At 39.7% G+C, this 17791-nt stretch overlaps 1 protein-coding gene across 4 annotated transcripts in view; it reads right to left on the bottom strand.

Annotated features, from left to right (window-relative positions):
* The window catches only part of sptb (spectrin, beta, erythrocytic), a 230630-nt gene that overhangs the window by 110518 nt on the left and 102321 nt on the right, over positions 1-17791 (bottom strand). For all 4 annotated transcript variants that reach the window (XM_061969202.2, XM_061969200.1, XM_061969201.1 and 1 more), the window contains 4 exons: positions 16621-16738; positions 16400-16558; positions 8317-8619; positions 6862-7012 (listed from right to left, as the gene is read on the bottom strand). In XM_061969202.2, the coding sequence (XP_061825186.1) occupies positions 6862-7012; positions 8317-8619; positions 16400-16558; positions 16621-16738 (731 nt within the window). The remainder of the gene's footprint in view (positions 1-6861; positions 7013-8316; positions 8620-16399; positions 16559-16620; positions 16739-17791) is intronic.

Raw genomic sequence — 17791 nt, 5'->3', positions numbered from 1 at the left:
TCTCTCTCTCTCTCTCTCTCTCTCTGTGAGAGAAAGAGAGAGAGAGCGAGAGAACGCCACTCTGATTGGCTAATTCCGGGGTATGGGTTGTCATCTCTTTCACAACGACGCGCTGATAGGCTGTTACCACCTGGGTCATGTGCACAGTGCATGGAACCTTTTGCTGCAGGCACACAGTTGTCTCGTATCGCTACTTCGCTAACTGTTCACTTGTCAGTCACTGAATGTGAATCAAATCACAATGGCATGCTCCAAGTTGGCTCAGGCTGGTAAAAGAAAGGTGGACAGGGAAAACCGACGTTTCAAGGAAGAATGGACAGAGCAATATGTTTTCATCCTACCTACTGCAAGTACCAGACCAATGTGTCTACTATGCAACACTACTGTTGCTCTGGTGAAAAGTGAAAATCTGAAACGTCACTATCTGAAAGAGGACCGCAAATTTGAAGAGACATTTCCTCATGATTCAGAGCTAAGAAAAAAAGAAATCACGAGGCTGAAAAAGCCATATGAAACATCAAGCAAGATTTTTGTTAAATCTATGACACAACAACAAATAGCAACAGAGCAGTAACGTGCGGTGAGGTTGATGGCTGGTGAGGCACTGACTTCATCACAGTCAGATTTACAAACATATGAACCCTAAAGAGTATCTTATTCACCATTTGATTGGCAGCAGTTAACGGGTTATGTTTAAAAGCTCATACCAGCATTCTTCCCTGCTTGGCACTCAGCATCAAGGCTTGGAATTGGGGGTTAAATCACCAAAAATGATTCCCGGGCGCAGCGCCGCTGCTGCCCACTGCTCCCCTCACCTCCCAGGGGGTGATCAAGGGATGGGTCAAATGCAGAGGACACATTTTTTCAAAGTTCTTATTTATTTTTGTTTCAAAGAAAATATTTCATGTATTTTATTGGATATTTATTTTATTTTTGTTAATTTTAAGAAAATGTTAAACTACCTACCTCCTGCTATTATATAAGCTTGACCGATAATAAACGGACCCAGCCTGTTTCAAAAAAACATTTGTGGACCTTCAAGATTTGTACTTGAGGACCCCTGGACTAGACGTATAAGATTTCATGGGATTTAGCGATTAGGAGTGACAGATTGTTTGGTAAACGTATAGCATGTTCTATATGTTATAGTTATTTGAATGACTCTTACCATAATATGTTACGTTAACATACCAGTTGGTTATTTATGCCTCATATAACGTACACTTATTCAGCCTGTTGTTCACTATTCTTCATTTATTTTAAATTGCCTTTCAAATGTCTATTCTTGCTGTTGGCTTTTATCAAATACATTTCCCCAAAAAATGCGACTTATACTCCAGTGCGACTTATATATGTTTTTTTCCTTCTTTATTATGCATTTTCGGCCAGTGCGACTTATACTCTGGAGCGACTTATACTCCGAAAAATACGGTTTCACTACGTAAAAGCGCTTTCAGTCACTCGAGAAAAGCTCTATATAAATATAATTCACTTCACGTCACTACTTGGTTAATATTCAGGTCATGGAATGTACAAGGACTACCGTATTTTATAAGTGGCAGTTTTTCTCATAGTTTGGCCGGGGGTGCGACTTATACTCAAGAGCGACTTATGTGTGAAATGATTAACACATTAGCGTAAAATATCAAATAATATTATTTAGCTCATTCACGTAAGAGACTAGACGTATAAGATTTCATGGGATTTAGCGATTAGGAGTGACAGATTGTATAGCATGTTCTATATGTTATAGTTATTTGAATGACTCTTACCATAATATGTTACGTTAACATACCAGTTGGTTATTTATGCCTCATATAACGTACACTTATTCAGCCTGTTGTTCACTATTCTTCATTTATTTTAAATTGCCTTTCAAATGTCTATTCTTGCTGTTGGCTTTTATCAAATACATTTCCCCAAAAAATGCGACTTATACTCCAGTGCGACTTATATGTTTTTTTCCTTCTTTATTATGCATTTTCGGCCGGTGCGACTTATACTCCGAAACATACGGTAGCAATTTTGAGAAACATTGTAAGACTAATAACAACAACAGTGATGTTCCAAGCACAACATATTTGCAATTTAAGATCAAATTCGACAAACGCAACAAAACGTCAGATGCATGACAATGACATCCTTTTCTAGGTCATGTGACTTGTTTGCCACCTGTTGCTAGGCAGAATTTACGGAGCCAAACGGTAGTGCGGTTAAGATAACTTACAGAACGACAAAATACGTCAACAGAGCCAAAAATGAGACTAACATGTTGAAAAAATTAAATTTCTTAAAATGACTTTTTGGCATTGATCGATATATTTAACTTCATATATTTTGCTGTATTTTTTTATTTACCAAAAATTATAATTTAGCAAACATATTTAAATTCCTTTTTGGCATTGATCGATATAGTTAACTTAATATATTTTACTGTATTTTTTTATTTACCAAAAATTATAATTTAGCAAACATATTTTAATTTAATGGGGACGATGCAAGTGTGATACACGCTATTATTTTCCAGTTTGTGGTGGTACATTTTTTTGAATGTGTCGACATCATGGCAATAAATGACACATTTCGTTACAATCGGTAATAATTTGAAAACATATACACAACGCTACTTTAAAAAATACATGCTATACAACACAATGAAATACACCGTATTTTTCGGACTATAAGTCGCAGTTTTTTTCATAGTTTGGCCGGGGGTGCGACTTATACTCAGGAGCGACTTATGTGTGAAATGATTAACACATTACCGTAAAATATCAAATAATATTATTGATCTCATTCACGTAAGAGACTAGACGTATAAGATTTCATGGGATTTAGTGATTAAGAGTGACAGATTGTTTGGTAAACATATAGCATGTTCTATATGTTATAGTTATTTGAATGACTCTTACCATAATATGTTACGTTAACATACCAGTTGCTTATTTATGCCTAGTTGGGAAACGCACGGCCCCCCACTGATATTTTCAAAATTTTCAATGGAACACAACATGTTGGTGCTGTTTACTTGAGTCATATTGCAGTCTACACGTATCTCTTATGTGTGACTGCCATCATATTGCAGTCTACACGTATCTCTTATGTGTGACTGCCATCATATTGCAGTCTGCGCGTATCTCTTATGTGACTGCCATCATATTGCAGTCTGCACGTATCTCTTATGTGTGACTGCCATCATATTGCAGTCTACACGTATCTCTTATGTTTGACTGCCATCACATTGCAGTCTTCACGTATCTCTTATGTGTGACTGCCATCATATTGCAGTCTACACGTATCTCTTATGTTTGACTGCCATCACATTGCAGTCTTCACGTATCTCTTATGTGTGACTGCCATCATATTGCGGTCTACACGTATCTCTTATGTGTGACCGCCATCATATTGCAGTCTGCACGTATCTCTTATGTGTGACTGCCATCATAGTGCGGTCTACACGTATCTCTTATGTGTAACTGCCATCATATTGCAATCTGCGCGTATCTCTTATGTGTGACTGCCATCATATTGCAGTCTACACGTATCTCTTATGTTTGACTGCCATCACATTGCAGTCTTCACGTATCTCTTATGTGTGACTGCCATCATATTGCAGTCTGCACGTATCTCTTATGTTTGACTGCCATCACATTGCAGTCTTCACGTATCTCTTATGTGTGACTGCCATCATATTGCAGTCTGCACGTATCTCTTATGTTTGACTGCCATCACATTGCAGTCTTCACGTATCTCTTATGTGTGACTGCCATCATATTGCAGTCTACACGTATCTCTTATGTGTCACTGCCATCATATTGCAGTCTTCACGTATCTCTTATGTGTGACTGCCATCACATTGCAGTCTGCACGTATCTCTTATGTGTGACCGCCATCATAGTGCGGTCTACACGTATCTCTTATGTGTGACTGCCATCATATTGCAGTCTACACGTATCTCTTATGTGTGACTGCCATCATATTGCAGTCTACACGTATCTCTTATGTGTGACTGCCATCATATTGCAGTCTGCACGTATCTCTTATGTTTGACTGCCATCACATTGCAGTCTTCACGTATCTCTTATGTGTGACTGCCATCATATTGCAGTCTACACGTATCTCTTATGTGTGACTGCCATCATATTGCGGTCTGCACGTATCTCTTATGTGTGACCGCCATCATAGTGCGGTCTACACGTATCTCTTATGTGTGACTGCCATCATATTGCAGTCTGCACGTATCTCTTATGTGTGACCGCCATCATAGTGCGGTCTACACGTATCTCTTATGTGTGACTGCCATCATATTGCAGTCTACATGTATCTCTTATGTGTGACTGCCATCATATTGCAGTCTACATGTATCTCTTATGTGTGACTGCCATCATATTGCAGTCTACACATATCTTTTATGTGTGACTGCCATCACATTGCAGTCTACATGTATCTCTTATGTTTGACTGCCATCATATTGCAGTCTTCACGTACCAGTTGGTTATTTATGCCTCATATAACGTACACTTATTCAGCCTGTTGTTCACTATTCTTTATTTATTTTAAATTGCCTTTCAAATGTCTATTCTTGCTGTTGGCTTTTATCAAATACATTTCCCCCAAAAATGCGACTTATACTCCAGTGCGACTTATATATGTTTTTTCCCTTTATACTCCGGAGCGATTTATACTTATACTTTATAAAATACTCTTTTGCGGAGCTGTCAGGGCGGAGTTTCTTAAATGCCTCAAATGTCCGGCATTTTGAGTTAGGGTTGCGTGTATTTTCAATGTACGTTCAGGGTTAAGAAGGGGTTAAAAACACAACAAACAGCAGCATTGGTGAGGGAGGGGCAGAGACAGAGAGAGAGAGAGAGAGAGAGAGTTATGATAAACGCGCATGCGTCGCCAGGCTCTGCTTTTTATGCATAGATTTATCACATTTAATTTTTTATTATAAAAGTGTGCCCCGGAGGCCATTTGCGGCCCACAGCTAATGTTTTAAAGGCCCACGGCACATTCTAAAAATACTATTCAAATAAACAAAAACATAAGAAAAGTGAAATAAAAAAGCTTAAAGGTTAAATGTCATTTAGAAAAAGTTGCAATGTTGACTAATAAAACAAAGCTGTTTTTTTTTTCTTTCAAACTGTCATTGCTCAAAACATAATATTGAATCAAAATCAATGTTATTATGAATTATTGACCTATCCAAGGTTCCCATCAAATATTACACTAAGAAAAATATTTTTGGTGGAAGATTTTGCAAATTTGGTAAATAAATAACCCAACAATTTATATTTTGTTGTTTTCTTACTGTACCGAAAATGAACCAAACCGTGACGTTTAAACCGAGGTACGTACTGAACCGAAATTTTTGTGTACCGTTACACCCTTAGATATTAGGGTTGTCCCGATACCAATATTTTGGTACCGGTACCAAAATGTATTTCGATACTTTTCTAAATAAAGGGGACCACAAAAAAATGTCATTATTGGCTTTATTTTAACAACAAATCTTAGTGTACATGAAACATATGTTTATTATTGTAATTTAGTCCTTAAATAAAATAAGATAAAAATAAAATAACATACTAGACAACTTATCTTTTAGTAGTAAGTAAACAAACAAAGACTCCTAATTAGTCTGCAGTGACATATTGTGTCATTTATACACCTATTATTTTGTACACATTATGAGGGACCAGGGCCGGCCCGTGGCATAGGCCGTATAGGCAAATGCTAAGGGCGCCGTCCATCAGGGGGCGCCACGCCAGTTCCACAAATGTTGGAGAAACAAATTAAAAAATAAAAAAAAAAGTTGGTACTATTATTTCTAAATACAAAAAATAATCCCACGTTAATTAAAATGCAAAGTAAAGCCTATTTAATAGAAATATTATTTGTTACAACATTACGCCCCCCCCGCACGGTGCGCCCCCTCCCTTCCCGTATCATGACTCTTTTTGGACGTCACCACATCAAAAAATCAACACAAGATGTCAAAACGGCCAAAACTGTCAGGTGCCCAGGGAAGGAAAAAGAGAAAAGAAGAGGAGGAGAAACAAGAAAAGACAGAGGTAGCAGGTAGGTAACGTTAGCCTACATGAAATTATTTGTCTGTTACAGAATGTGATAGTAACCTGGCTTTTTAGCATTAAGCTAATGTTACATGATTCGGCAATTGCTAATCTGTTTTAACGTCGGGTTAATATTGTGGAGGGGGCTAAATTGTTATGGAAAATAATAATGTCATTGTATTAGATCTTTTAAGCAGGTGTTTTTTGTTTACATTGTTATTGCCTTCTGGTTAGCTAATGTTTGCCCTGCAGGTAATAGTCACTTTTCCACCCCTTTATATATTAGGTATAGTTGTAAGTGGAAAAAAAAAGGTCAAAGACAAAGCTATTCGGTTTCTTGTGAGTATATACACTTCACTGCCGATGTGGGGGGGCGCCACCTAAAATCTTGCCTAGGGCGCCAGATTGGTTAGGGCCGGGCCTGTGAGGGACAAACTGTAATAATTGATTATTAATCTACTTGTTCATTTACTGTTAATATCTGCTTATTTTCTGTTTTAACATGTTCCATCTACACTTCTGTTAAAATGTAATAATCACTTATTCTTCTCTTCTTTGATACTTGACATTAGTTTTGGATGATACCACACATTTAGGTATGGATGTGATACCAAGTAGTTACAGGATCATACATTGGTCATATTCAAAGTCCTCATGTGTCCAGGGATGTATTTACTGACTTTATAAACATAATATGAATTTTTTTTTAAAAGGAAATGTGTCAAGTATTTTTTTGCATGTTGGTATCAAAGTATGGATACTTTTGAGCACCCTAGTAGGTACTTACTGTCTCCATTAGCGAACTTGAGGGCAGCAGCACTCGCGTTTTGGACTCTTTCTGTCTGCAGGGCGATGTCGTTCTCAACCAGAGCATGTTTCTGTAGAAGGTCCTCCACCTCCAGTAAGTGCTTCCCAAAGTCCGGCGACATCAGACGAGCCTGAGAGAACCCAACACATCTGCTCAAACTTTTTCCACTGAGAGCCACAGACTCAAAGACTGTGGAGGCCATTTGGTTTTTTTAAACGTTCAAAACCAGTAAAACAATATGTCATTTTTTTTAAAGAACTAGAAAATGCCATTTCGGTAGAAATGTTGAGTGAATGCAGAAGAGCCAACGCCCAACTGAAGTGATAATAGTTAGCACGCTGGCTGGATAGCAAAAAGTAACAAAAGATATCAGCGAAATGAGCTAGTAGGCTAACAGTACAATGCTAACAATAGCATAGTACTGGAATACCAAACTACTGTATATAAAACTGAAGTCTATACAGTTTCAAAACTAGCATGCTAATATTTGCATGCTAAAATGATAACTATAACGTGCATAAAGTACCAAAATATTACTTTATAATGTGGACCTAAAAAAAATAATTAGCACACATCATGTACCAAAAAAAAGCCAGCATATTAACATTAGCATGCTAACAGGTATCATTTGTCAAGTAACAAAATATTTTAGGTTGAGATGTATACCGGCAAAAATGTTTAAAAAGCCAGCATGCTAACATTAGAAAAAAAAAATAAAAAAAGAAAAGAATAAAAAATAAAAAAAAGAATGCTAACAATCGTTAAAATTTTTAATTTTTTTAAAAATAGCTACGGGCCACTAATGGTCCCCGGGCTGTACTTTGGATAGCACTGGCCTAGACAAAGTGGTCACGTCACATTCCCTGTGTGCTACCTTCATTCCCTGTATGCTACCTTCATTCCCTGTATGCTACCTTCATTCCCTGTGTGCTACCTTCATTCCCTGTGTGCTACCTTCATTCCCTGTATGCTACCTTCATTCCCTGTATGCTACCTTCAGTCCCTGTATGCTACCTTCATTCCCTGTGTGCTACCTTCATTCCCTGTGTGCTACCTTCATTCCCTGTATGCTACCTTCATTCCCTGTGTGCTACCTTCATTCCCTGTATGCTACCTTCATTACCTGTATGCTACCTTCATTCCCTGTGTGCTACCTTCATTCCCTGTATGCTACCTTCATTCCCTGTGTGCTACCTTCATTCCCTGTATGCTACCTTCATTCCCTGTGTGCTACCTTCATTCCCTGTATGCTACCTTCATTACCTGTATGCTACCTTCATTCCCTGTGTGCTACCTTCATTCCCTGTGTGCTACCTTCATTACCTGTATGCTACCTTCATTCCCTGTGTGCTACCTTCATTCCCTGTGTGCTACCTTCATTCCCTGTGTGCTACCTTCATTCCCTGTGTGCTACCTTCATTCCCTGTGTGCTACCTTCATCTCGTCCATCCAGTTGATGATGTAGAGCATCTCCTGGAAGATCCTCTGCAGGGTCAGGTTCTTGCCCAGGCGGCCCCGCCGGGCCGTCAGCAGCTCCTGCAGGTAGTCCCACAGGCGCAGGACGTTGTCTTTGCGTGCGTCGACCCGCTTGGCGTCGTGGTAGCGCTCCGCCTCCAGCTCCTTGGAGATGTCCACCAAAGCCTGAACGCGCTCCTGGTAGGCGGCGATGTCCGTCTCGATGGCGTCGTGCTTCTTCTTCGCCGCTTCCACGGCCGACAGGTCGTAGCCGAAGTTATCCTGGCGGAGCGGATTAGACTGTCAACTGTCAGTTTAGCATCTTTGTTTTCTACCCGTCAACTGTCAGTTTAGCATCTTTGTTTTCTACCCGTCAACTGTCAGTTTAGCATCTTTGTTTTCTACCCGTCAACTGTCAGTTTAGCATCTTTGTTTTCTACCCGTCAACTGTCAGTTTAGCATCTTTGTTTTCCCCGTCAACTGTCAGTTTAGCATCTTTGTTTTCTACCTGTCAACTGTCAGTTTAGCATCTTTGTTTTCTACCCGTCAACTGTCAGTTTAGCGTCTTTGTTTTGTACCCGTCAACTGTCAGTTTAGCATCTTTGTTTTCTACCCGTCAACTGTCAGTTTAGCATCTTTGTTTTCTACCTGTCAACTGTCAGTTTAGCATCTTTGTTTTCTACCTGTCAACTGTCAGTTTAGCATCTTTGTTTTCTACCCGTCAACTGTCAGTTTGGCATCTTTGTTTTCTACCCGTCAACTGTCAGTTTGGCATCTTTGTTTTCTACCCGTCAACTGTCAGTTTAGCATCTTTGTTTTCTACCCGTCAACTGTCAGTTTAGCATCTTTGTTTTCTACCCGTCAACTGTCAGTTTAGCATCTTTGTTTTCTACCCGTCAACTGTCAGTTTAGCATCTTTGTTTTCTACCCGTCAACTGTCAGTTTAGCATCTTTGTTTTCTACCCGTCAACTGTCAGTTTAGCATCTTTGTTTTCTACCCGTCAACTGTCAGTTTAGCATCTTTGTTTTCTACCCGTCAACTGTCAGTTTAGCATCTTTGTTTTCTACCCGTCAACTGTCAGTTTAGCATCTTTGTTTTCTACCCGTCAACTGTCAGTTTAGCATCTTTGTTTTCTACCCGTCAACTGTCAGTTTGGCATCTTTGTTTTCTACCCGTCAACTGTCAGTTTAGCATCTTTGTTTTCTACCCGTCAACTGTCAGTTTATCTTTGTTTTCTACCCGTCAACTGTCAGTTTAGCATCTTTGTTTTCTACCCGTCAACTGTCAGTTTAGCATCTTTGTTTTCTACCCGTCAACTGTCAGTTTAGCATCTTTGTTTTCTACCCGTCAACTGTCAGTTTAGCATCTTTGTTTTCTACCCGTCAACTGTCAGTTTAGCATCTTTGTTTTCTACCCGTCAACTGTCAGTTTAGCATCTTTGTTTTCTACCCGTCAACTGTCAGTTTAGCATCTTTGTTTTCTACCCGTCAACTGTCAGTTTAGCATCTTTGTTTTCTACCCGTCAACTGTCAGTTTAGCATCTTTGTTTTCTACCCGTCAACTGTCAGTTTAGCATCTTTGTTTTCTACCCGTCAACTGTCAGTTTAGCATCTTTGTTTTCTACCCGTCAACTGTCAGTTTAGCATCTTTGTTTTCCACCCGTCAACTGTCAGTTTGGCATCTTTGTTTTCTACCCGTCAACTGTCAGTTTAGCATCTTTGTTTTCTACCCGTCAACTGTCAGTTTGGCATCTTTGTTTTCTACCCGTCAACTGTCAGTTTAGCATCTTTGTTTTCTACCCGTCAACTGTCAGTTTGGCATCTTTGTTTTCTACCCGTCAACTGTCAGTTTGGCATCTTTGTTTTCTACCCGTCAACAGTCAGTTTGGCATCTTTGTTTTCTACCCGTCAACTGTCAGTTTAGCATCTTTGTTTTCTACCCGTCAACTGTCAGTTTAGCATCTTTGTTTTCTACCCGTCAACTGTCAGTTTAGCATCTTTGTTTTCTACCAGTCAACTGTCAGTTTAGCATCTTTGTTTTCTACCCGTCAACTGTCAGTTTAGCATCTTTGTTTTCTACCCGTCAACTGTCAGTTTAGCATCTTTGTTTTCTACCCGTCAACTGTCAGTTTAGCATCTTTGTTTTCTACCCGTCAACTGTCAGTTTAGCATCTTTGTTTTCTACGCGTAAACTGTCAGTTTAGCATCTTTGTTTTCTACCTGTCAACTGTCATTTTAGCATCTTTATTTTCTACCTGTCAACTGTCAGTTTAGCATCTCTGTTTTCTACCCGTCAACTGTCAGTTTAGCATTTTTTTTTCTACCTGTCAACTGTCAGTTTAGCATCTTTGTTTTCTACCCGTCAACTGTCAGTTTAGCATCTTTGTTTTCTACCCGTCAACTGTCAGTTTAGCATCTTTGTTTTCTACCCGTCAACTGTCAGTTTAGCATCTTTGTTTTCTACCCGTGTCAGTTTAGCATCTTTGTTTTCTACCCGTCAACTGTCAGTTTAGCATCTTTGTTTTCTACCCGTCAACTGTCAGTTTAGCATCTTTATTTTCTACTCGTCAACTGTCAGTTTAGCATCTTTGTTTTCTACCCGTCAACTGTCAGTTTAGCATCTTTGTTTTCTACCCGTCAACTGTCAGTTTAGCATCTTTGTTTTCTACCCGTCAACTGTCAGTTTAGCATCTTTGTTTTCTACCCGTCAACTGTCAGTTTAGCATCTTTATTTTCTACCTGTCAACTGTCAGTTTAGCATCTTTATTTTCTACTCGTCAACTGTCAGTTTAGCATCTTTATTTTCTACCCGTCAACTGTCAGTTTAGCATCTTTGTTTTCTACCCGTCAACTGTCAGTTTAGCATCTTTGTTTTCTACCCGTCAACTGTCAGTTTAGCATCTTTGTTTTCTACCTGTCAACTGTCAGTTTAGCATCTTTGTTTTCTACCTGTCAACTGTCAGTTTAGCATCTTTGTTTTCTACCTGTCAACTGTCAGTTTAGCATCTTTGTTTTCTACCCGTCAACTGTCAGTTTAGCATCTTTGTTTTCTACCCGTGTCAATTTAGCATCTTTGTTTTCTACCCGTCAACTGTCAGTTTAGCATCTTTGTTTTCTACCCGTCAACTGTCAGTTTAGCATCTTTATTTTCTACTCGTCAACTGTCAGTTTAGCATCTTTGTTTTCTACCCGTCAACTGTCAGTTTAGCATCTTTGTTTTCTACCCGTCAACTGTCAGTTTAGCATCTTTGTTTTCTACCCGTCAACTGTCAGTTTAGCATCTTTGTTTTCTACCCGTCAACTGTCAGTTTAGCATCTTTATTTTCTACCCGTCAACTGTCAGTTTAGCATCTTTATTTTCTACTCGTCAACTGTCAGTTTAGCATCTTTATTTTCTACTCGTCAACTGTCAGTTTAGCATCTTTATTTTCTACCCGTCAACTGTCAGTTTAGCATCTTTGTTTTCTACCCGTCAACTGTCAGTTTAGCATCTTTGTTTTCTACCCGTCAACTGTCAGTTTAGCATCTTTGTTTTCTACCCGTCAACTGTCAGTTTAGCATCTTTGTTTTCTACCTGTCAACTGTCAGTTTAGCATCTTTGTTTTCTACCTGTCAACTGTCAGTTTAGCATCTTTGTTTTCTACCTGTCAACTGTCAGTTTAGCATCTTTGTTTTCTACCCGTCAACTGTCAGTTTAGCATCTTTGTTTTCTACCCGTCAACTGTCAGTTTAGCATCTTTGTTTTCTACCCGTCAACTGTCAGTTTAGCATCTTTGTTTTCTACCCGTCAACTGTCAGTTTAGCATCTTTGTTTTATACCTGTCGACTGTCAGTTTAGCATCTTTGTTTTCTACCCGTCAACTGTCAGTTTGGCATCTTTGTTTTCTACCCGTCAACTGTCAGTTTGGCATCTTTGTTTTCTACCCGTCAACTGTCAGTTTAGCATCTTTGTTTTCTACCCGTCAACTGTCAGTTTAGCATCTTTGTTTTCTACCCGTCAACTGTCAGTTTGGCATCTTTGTTTTCTACCCGTCAACTGTCAGTTTAGCATCTTTGTTTTCTACCCGTCAACTGTCAGTTTAGCATCTTTGTTTTCTACCCGTCAACTGTCAGTTTAGCATCTTTGTTTTCTACCCGTCAACTGTCAGTTTAGCATCTTTATTTTCTACCTGTCAACTGTCAGTTTAGCATCTGTTTTCTACCTGTCAACTGTCAGTTTAGCTTCTTTGTTTTCTACCTGTCAACTGTCAGTTTAGCATCTTTGTTTTCTACCTGTCAACTGTCAGTTTAGCATCTCTGTTTTCTAACTGTCAACTGTCAGTTTAGCATCTTTGTTTTCTACCTGTCAACTGTCAGTTTAGCATCTTTGTTTTCTACCTGTCAACTCTCAGTTTAGCATCTTTGTTTTCTACCTGTCAACTGTCAGTTTAGCATCTTTGTTTTCTACCCGTCAACTGTCAGTTTAGCATCTTTGTTTTCTACCCGTCAACTGTCAGTTTAGCATCTTTGTTTTCTACCCGTCAACTGTCAGTTTAGCATCTTTGTTTTCTACCCGTCAACTGTCAGTTTAGCATCTTTGTTTTCTACCCGTCAACTGTCAGTTTAGCATCTTTATTTTCTACCTGTCAACTGTCAGTTTAGCATCTTTGTTTTCTACCCGTCAACTGTCAGTTTAGCATCTTTGTTTTCTACCCGTCAACTGTCAGTTTAGTACCTTTGTTTTCTACCCGTCAACTGTCAGTTTAGCATCTTTGTTTTCTACCCGTCAACTGTCAGTTTAGCATCTTTGTTTTCTACCTGTCAACTGTCAGTTTAGCATCTTTGTTTTCTACCCGTCAACTGTCATTTTAGCATCTTTGTTTTCTACCCGTCAACTGTCAGTTTAGCATCTTTGTTTTCTACCCGTCAACTGTCAGTTTAACATCTTTGTTTTCTACATGTCAACTGTCAGTTTAGCATCTCTGTTTTCTACCCGTCAACTGTCAGTTTAGCATCTTTGTTTTCTACCCGTCAACTGTCAGTTTAGCATCTTTGTTTTCAACCTGTCAACTGTCAGTTTAGCATCTTTGTTTTCTACATGTCAACTGTCAGTTTAGCATCTTTGTTTTCTACATGTCAACTGTCAGTTTAGCATCTTTATTTTCTACTCGTCAACTGTCAGTTTAGTATCTTTGTTTTCTACCCGTGTCAGTTTAGCATCTTTGTTTTCTACCTGTCAACTGTCAGTTTAGCATCTTTGTTTTCTACCCGTCAACTGTCAGTTTAGCATCTTTGTTTTCTACCCGTCAACTGTCGGTTTAGCATCTTTGTTTTCTACCCGTCAACTGTCAGTTTAGCATCTTTGTTTTCTACCCGTCAACTGTCAGTTTAGCATCTTTGTTTTCTACCCGTCAACTGTCAGTTTAGCATCTTTGTTTTCTACCCGTCAACTGTCAGTTTAGCATCTTTGTTTTCTACCTGTCAACTGTCAGTTTAGCATCTTTGTTTTCTACCTGTCAACTGTCAGTTTAGCATCTTTGTTTTCTACCTGTCAACTGTCAGTTTAGCATCTTTGTTTTCTACCCGTCAACTGTCAGTTTAGCATCTTTGTTTTCTACCCGTCAACTGTCAGTTTAGCATCTTTGTTTTCTACCCGTCAACTGTCAGTTTAGCATCTTTGTTTTCTACCTGTCAACTGTCAGTTTAGCATCTTTGTTTTCTACCCGTCAACTCTCAGTTTAGCATCTTTGTTTTCTACCTGTCAACTGTCAGTTTAGCATCTTTGTTTTCTACCCGTCAACTGTCAGTTTAGCATCTTTGTTTTCTACCCGTCAACTGTCAGTTTAGCATCTTTGTTTTCTACCCGTCAACTGTCAGTTTAGCATCTTTGTTTTCTACCCGTCAACTGTCAGTTTAGCATCTTTGTTTTCTACCCGTCAACTGTCAGTTTAGCATCTTTGTTTTCTACCCGTCAACTGTCAGTTTAGCATCTTTGTTTTCTACCTGTCAACTGTCAGTTTAGCATCTTTGTTTTCTACCTGTCAACTGTCAGTTTAGCATCTTTGTTTTCTACCTGTCAACTGTCAGTTTAGCATCTTTGTTTTCTACCCGTCAACTGTCAGTTTAGCATCTTTGTTTTCTACCCGTGTCAGTTTAGCATCTTTGTTTTCTACCCGTCAACTGTCAGTTTAGCATCTTTGTTTTCTACCCGTCAACTGTCAGTTTAGCATCTTTATTTTCTACTCGTCAACTGTCAGTTTAGCATCTTTGTTTTCTACCCGTCAACTGTCAGTTTAGCATCTTTGTTTTCTACCCGTCAACTGTCAGTTTAGCATCTTTGTTTTCTACCCGTCAACTGTCAGTTTAGCATCTTTGTTTTCTACCCGTCAACTGTCAGTTTAGCATCTTTATTTTCTACCTGTCAACTGTCAGTTTAGCATCTTTATTTTCTACTCGTCAACTGTCAGTTTAGCATCTTTATTTTCTACCCGTCAACTGTCAGTTTAGCATCTTTGTTTTCTACCCGTCAACTGTCAGTTTAGCATCTTTGTTTTCTACCCGTCAACTGTCAGTTTAGCATCTTTGTTTTCTACCCGTCAACTGTCAGTTTAGCATCTTTGTTTTCTACCCGTCAACTGTCAGTTTAGCATCTTTGTTTTCTACCTGTCAACTGTCAGTTTAGCATCTTTGTTTTCTACCTGTCAACTGTCAGTTTAGCATCTTTGTTTTCTACCCGTCAACTGTCAGTTTAGCATCTTTGTTTTCTACCCGTCAACTGTCAGTTTAGCATCTTTGTTTTCTACCCGTCAACTGTCAGTTTAGCATCTTTGTTTTCTACCCGTCAACTGTCAGTTTAGCATCTTTGTTTTCTACCTGTCGACTGTCAGTTTAGCATCTTTGTTTTCTACCCGTCAACTGTCAGTTTGGCATCTTTGTTTTCTACCCGTCAACTGTCAGTTTGGCATCTTTGTTTTCTACCCGTCAACTGTCAGTTTAGCATCTTTGTTTTCTACCCGTCAACTGTCAGTTTAGCATCTTTGTTTTCTACCCGTCAACTGTCAGTTTGGCATCTTTGTTTTCTACCCGTCAACTGTCAGTTTAGCATCTTTGTTTTCTACCCGTCAACTGTCAGTTTGGCATCTTTGTTTTCTACCCGTCAACTGTCAGTTTAGCATCTTTGTTTTCTACCCGTCAACTGTCGGTTTAGCATCTTTGTTTTCTACCCGTCAACTGTCAGTTTAGCATCTTTGTTTTCTACCCGTCAACTGTCAGTTTAGCATCTTTGTTTTCTACCCGTCAACTGTCAGTTTAGCATCTTTGTTTTCTACCTGTCAACTGTCAGTTTAGCATCTTTGTTTTCTACCCGTCAACTGTCAGTTTAGTATCTTTGTTTTCTACCCGTCAACTGTCAGTTTAGCATCTTTGTTTTCTACCCGTCAACTGTCAGTTTAGCATCTTTGTTTTCTACCCGTCAACTGTCAGTTTAGCATCTGTTTTCTACCCGTCAACTGTCAGTTTGGCATCTTTGTTTTCTACCCGTCAACTGTCAGTTTAGCATCTCTGTTTTATACCTGTCAACTTTCAGTTTAGCATCTCTGTTTTCTACCTGTCAACTTTCAGTTTAGCATCTTTGTTTTCTACCCGTGTCAGTTTAGCATCTTTGTTTTCTACCCGTCAACTGTCAGTTTAGCATCTTTGTTTTCTACCCGTCAACTGTCAGTTTAGCATCTTTGTTTTCTACCCGTCAACTGTCAGTTTGGCATCTTTGTTTTCTACCCGTCAACTGTCAGTTTAGCATCTTTGTTTTCTACCTGTCAACTGTCAGTTTAGCATCTTTGTTTTCTACCTGTCAACTGTCAGTTCAGTATCTTTGTTTTCTACCTGTCAACTGTCAGTTTAGCATCTTTGTTTTCTACATGTCAACTGTCAGTTTAGCATCTTTGTTTTCTACCTGTCAACTGTCAGTTCAGGCCGCTCGCCGGCTCCTCATCACCACTTCAAGATGGCGGCCCAATTTCTGGCGTCCCAGCAGCCAATGCTGCGTCTACATATAAGATGTCTATGGGCGAGGCTGCGATGTTACCTGAGCGACTAATCGCTGGTTCTCCAGGAGCCACGTCTCCCTCATGGCCGCCTTGCGGTCAAATCGCCTCGCCGTCTGCTCCAGCTTCTCCTGACGGATCAACTCGTCCCTCAGGACTCGTTCTCGCTCGTGCTCGGCCCACTCCAGTCGCTCCCAGGCCTGCGTAAAGGAACCCGGTAACTTACTGGCTCCGACTTTCTAGCGTGCTCAGGTGGTCTCACCCTGTTGATGTCGGCAACCAGCGCGCCCTCTTTGGGTGTGAAGACCCGCTGGTTGTTGGCCCTCATCCGACTCTGGATGGTGAAGAGCAGCACCTCCAGGTTGCCCTTCTCCTGAAACCTGTTGGACAGCAGATCATGAAATGCTCAGTCATTCACAAACAAGGACTTGTCAACAAATGCCTGAGCAAATTGTTTAAGAACAACATTTCTCAAGCAAGGAATTTAGGGATTTCACCATCTACGCTCCGTAATATCATCAAAAGGTTCAGAGGATCTGGAGAAATCACTGCACGTAAGCCATGATATTACGGACCTTGGATCCCTCAGGCGGTACTGCATCAAAAAGCCACATCAGTGTGTAAAGGATATCACCACATGGGCTCAGGTACAACAGGATGCAGTGCGTCTCCCATAACAATGTGACATCGGACTATGTTAAGGTAACGTGTGGAGTTCCTCAGGGTTCGGTTCTCCTGCTGGCCCCACTATGGACTGGACTCTTACTATTATGTTAGATGTACTATGGACTGGACTCTTACTATTATGTTAGATCCACTATGGACTGGACTTTCACAATATTATGTTAGATCCACTATGGACTGGACTCTCACTATTATGTTAGATCCACTATGGACTGGACTGGACTCTCACACTATTATGTTAGATCCACTATGGACTGGACTCACACTATTATGTTAGATCCACTATGGACTGGACTCTCACACTATTATGTTAGATCCACTATGGACTGGACTCTCACACTATTATGTTAGATCCACTATGGACTGGACTCTCACACTATTATGTTAGATCCACTATGGACTGGACTCTCACTATTATGTTAGATCCACTATGGACTGGACTCTCACTATTATGTTGGATCCACTATGGACTGGACTCTCACTATTATGTTAGATCCACTATGGACTGGACTCTCACACTATTATGTTAGATCCACTATGGACTGGACTCTCACACTATTATGTTAGATCCACTATGGACTGGACTTTCACAATATTATGTTAGATCCACTATGGACTGGACTCTCACTATTATGTTAGATCCACTATGGACTGGACTCTCACTATTATGTTAGATCCACTATGGACTGGACTCTCACACTATTATGTTAGATCCACTATGGACTGGACTCTCACTATTATGTTAGATC

The sequence above is a fragment of the Nerophis lumbriciformis genome, linkage group LG08 (genome assembly GCF_033978685.3).
Source record: "Nerophis lumbriciformis linkage group LG08, RoL_Nlum_v2.1, whole genome shotgun sequence".
In the NCBI taxonomy this organism is placed as follows: domain Eukaryota; kingdom Metazoa; phylum Chordata; class Actinopteri; order Syngnathiformes; family Syngnathidae; genus Nerophis; species Nerophis lumbriciformis.
This window is presented reverse-complemented; position numbering and strand designations above follow the sequence as displayed.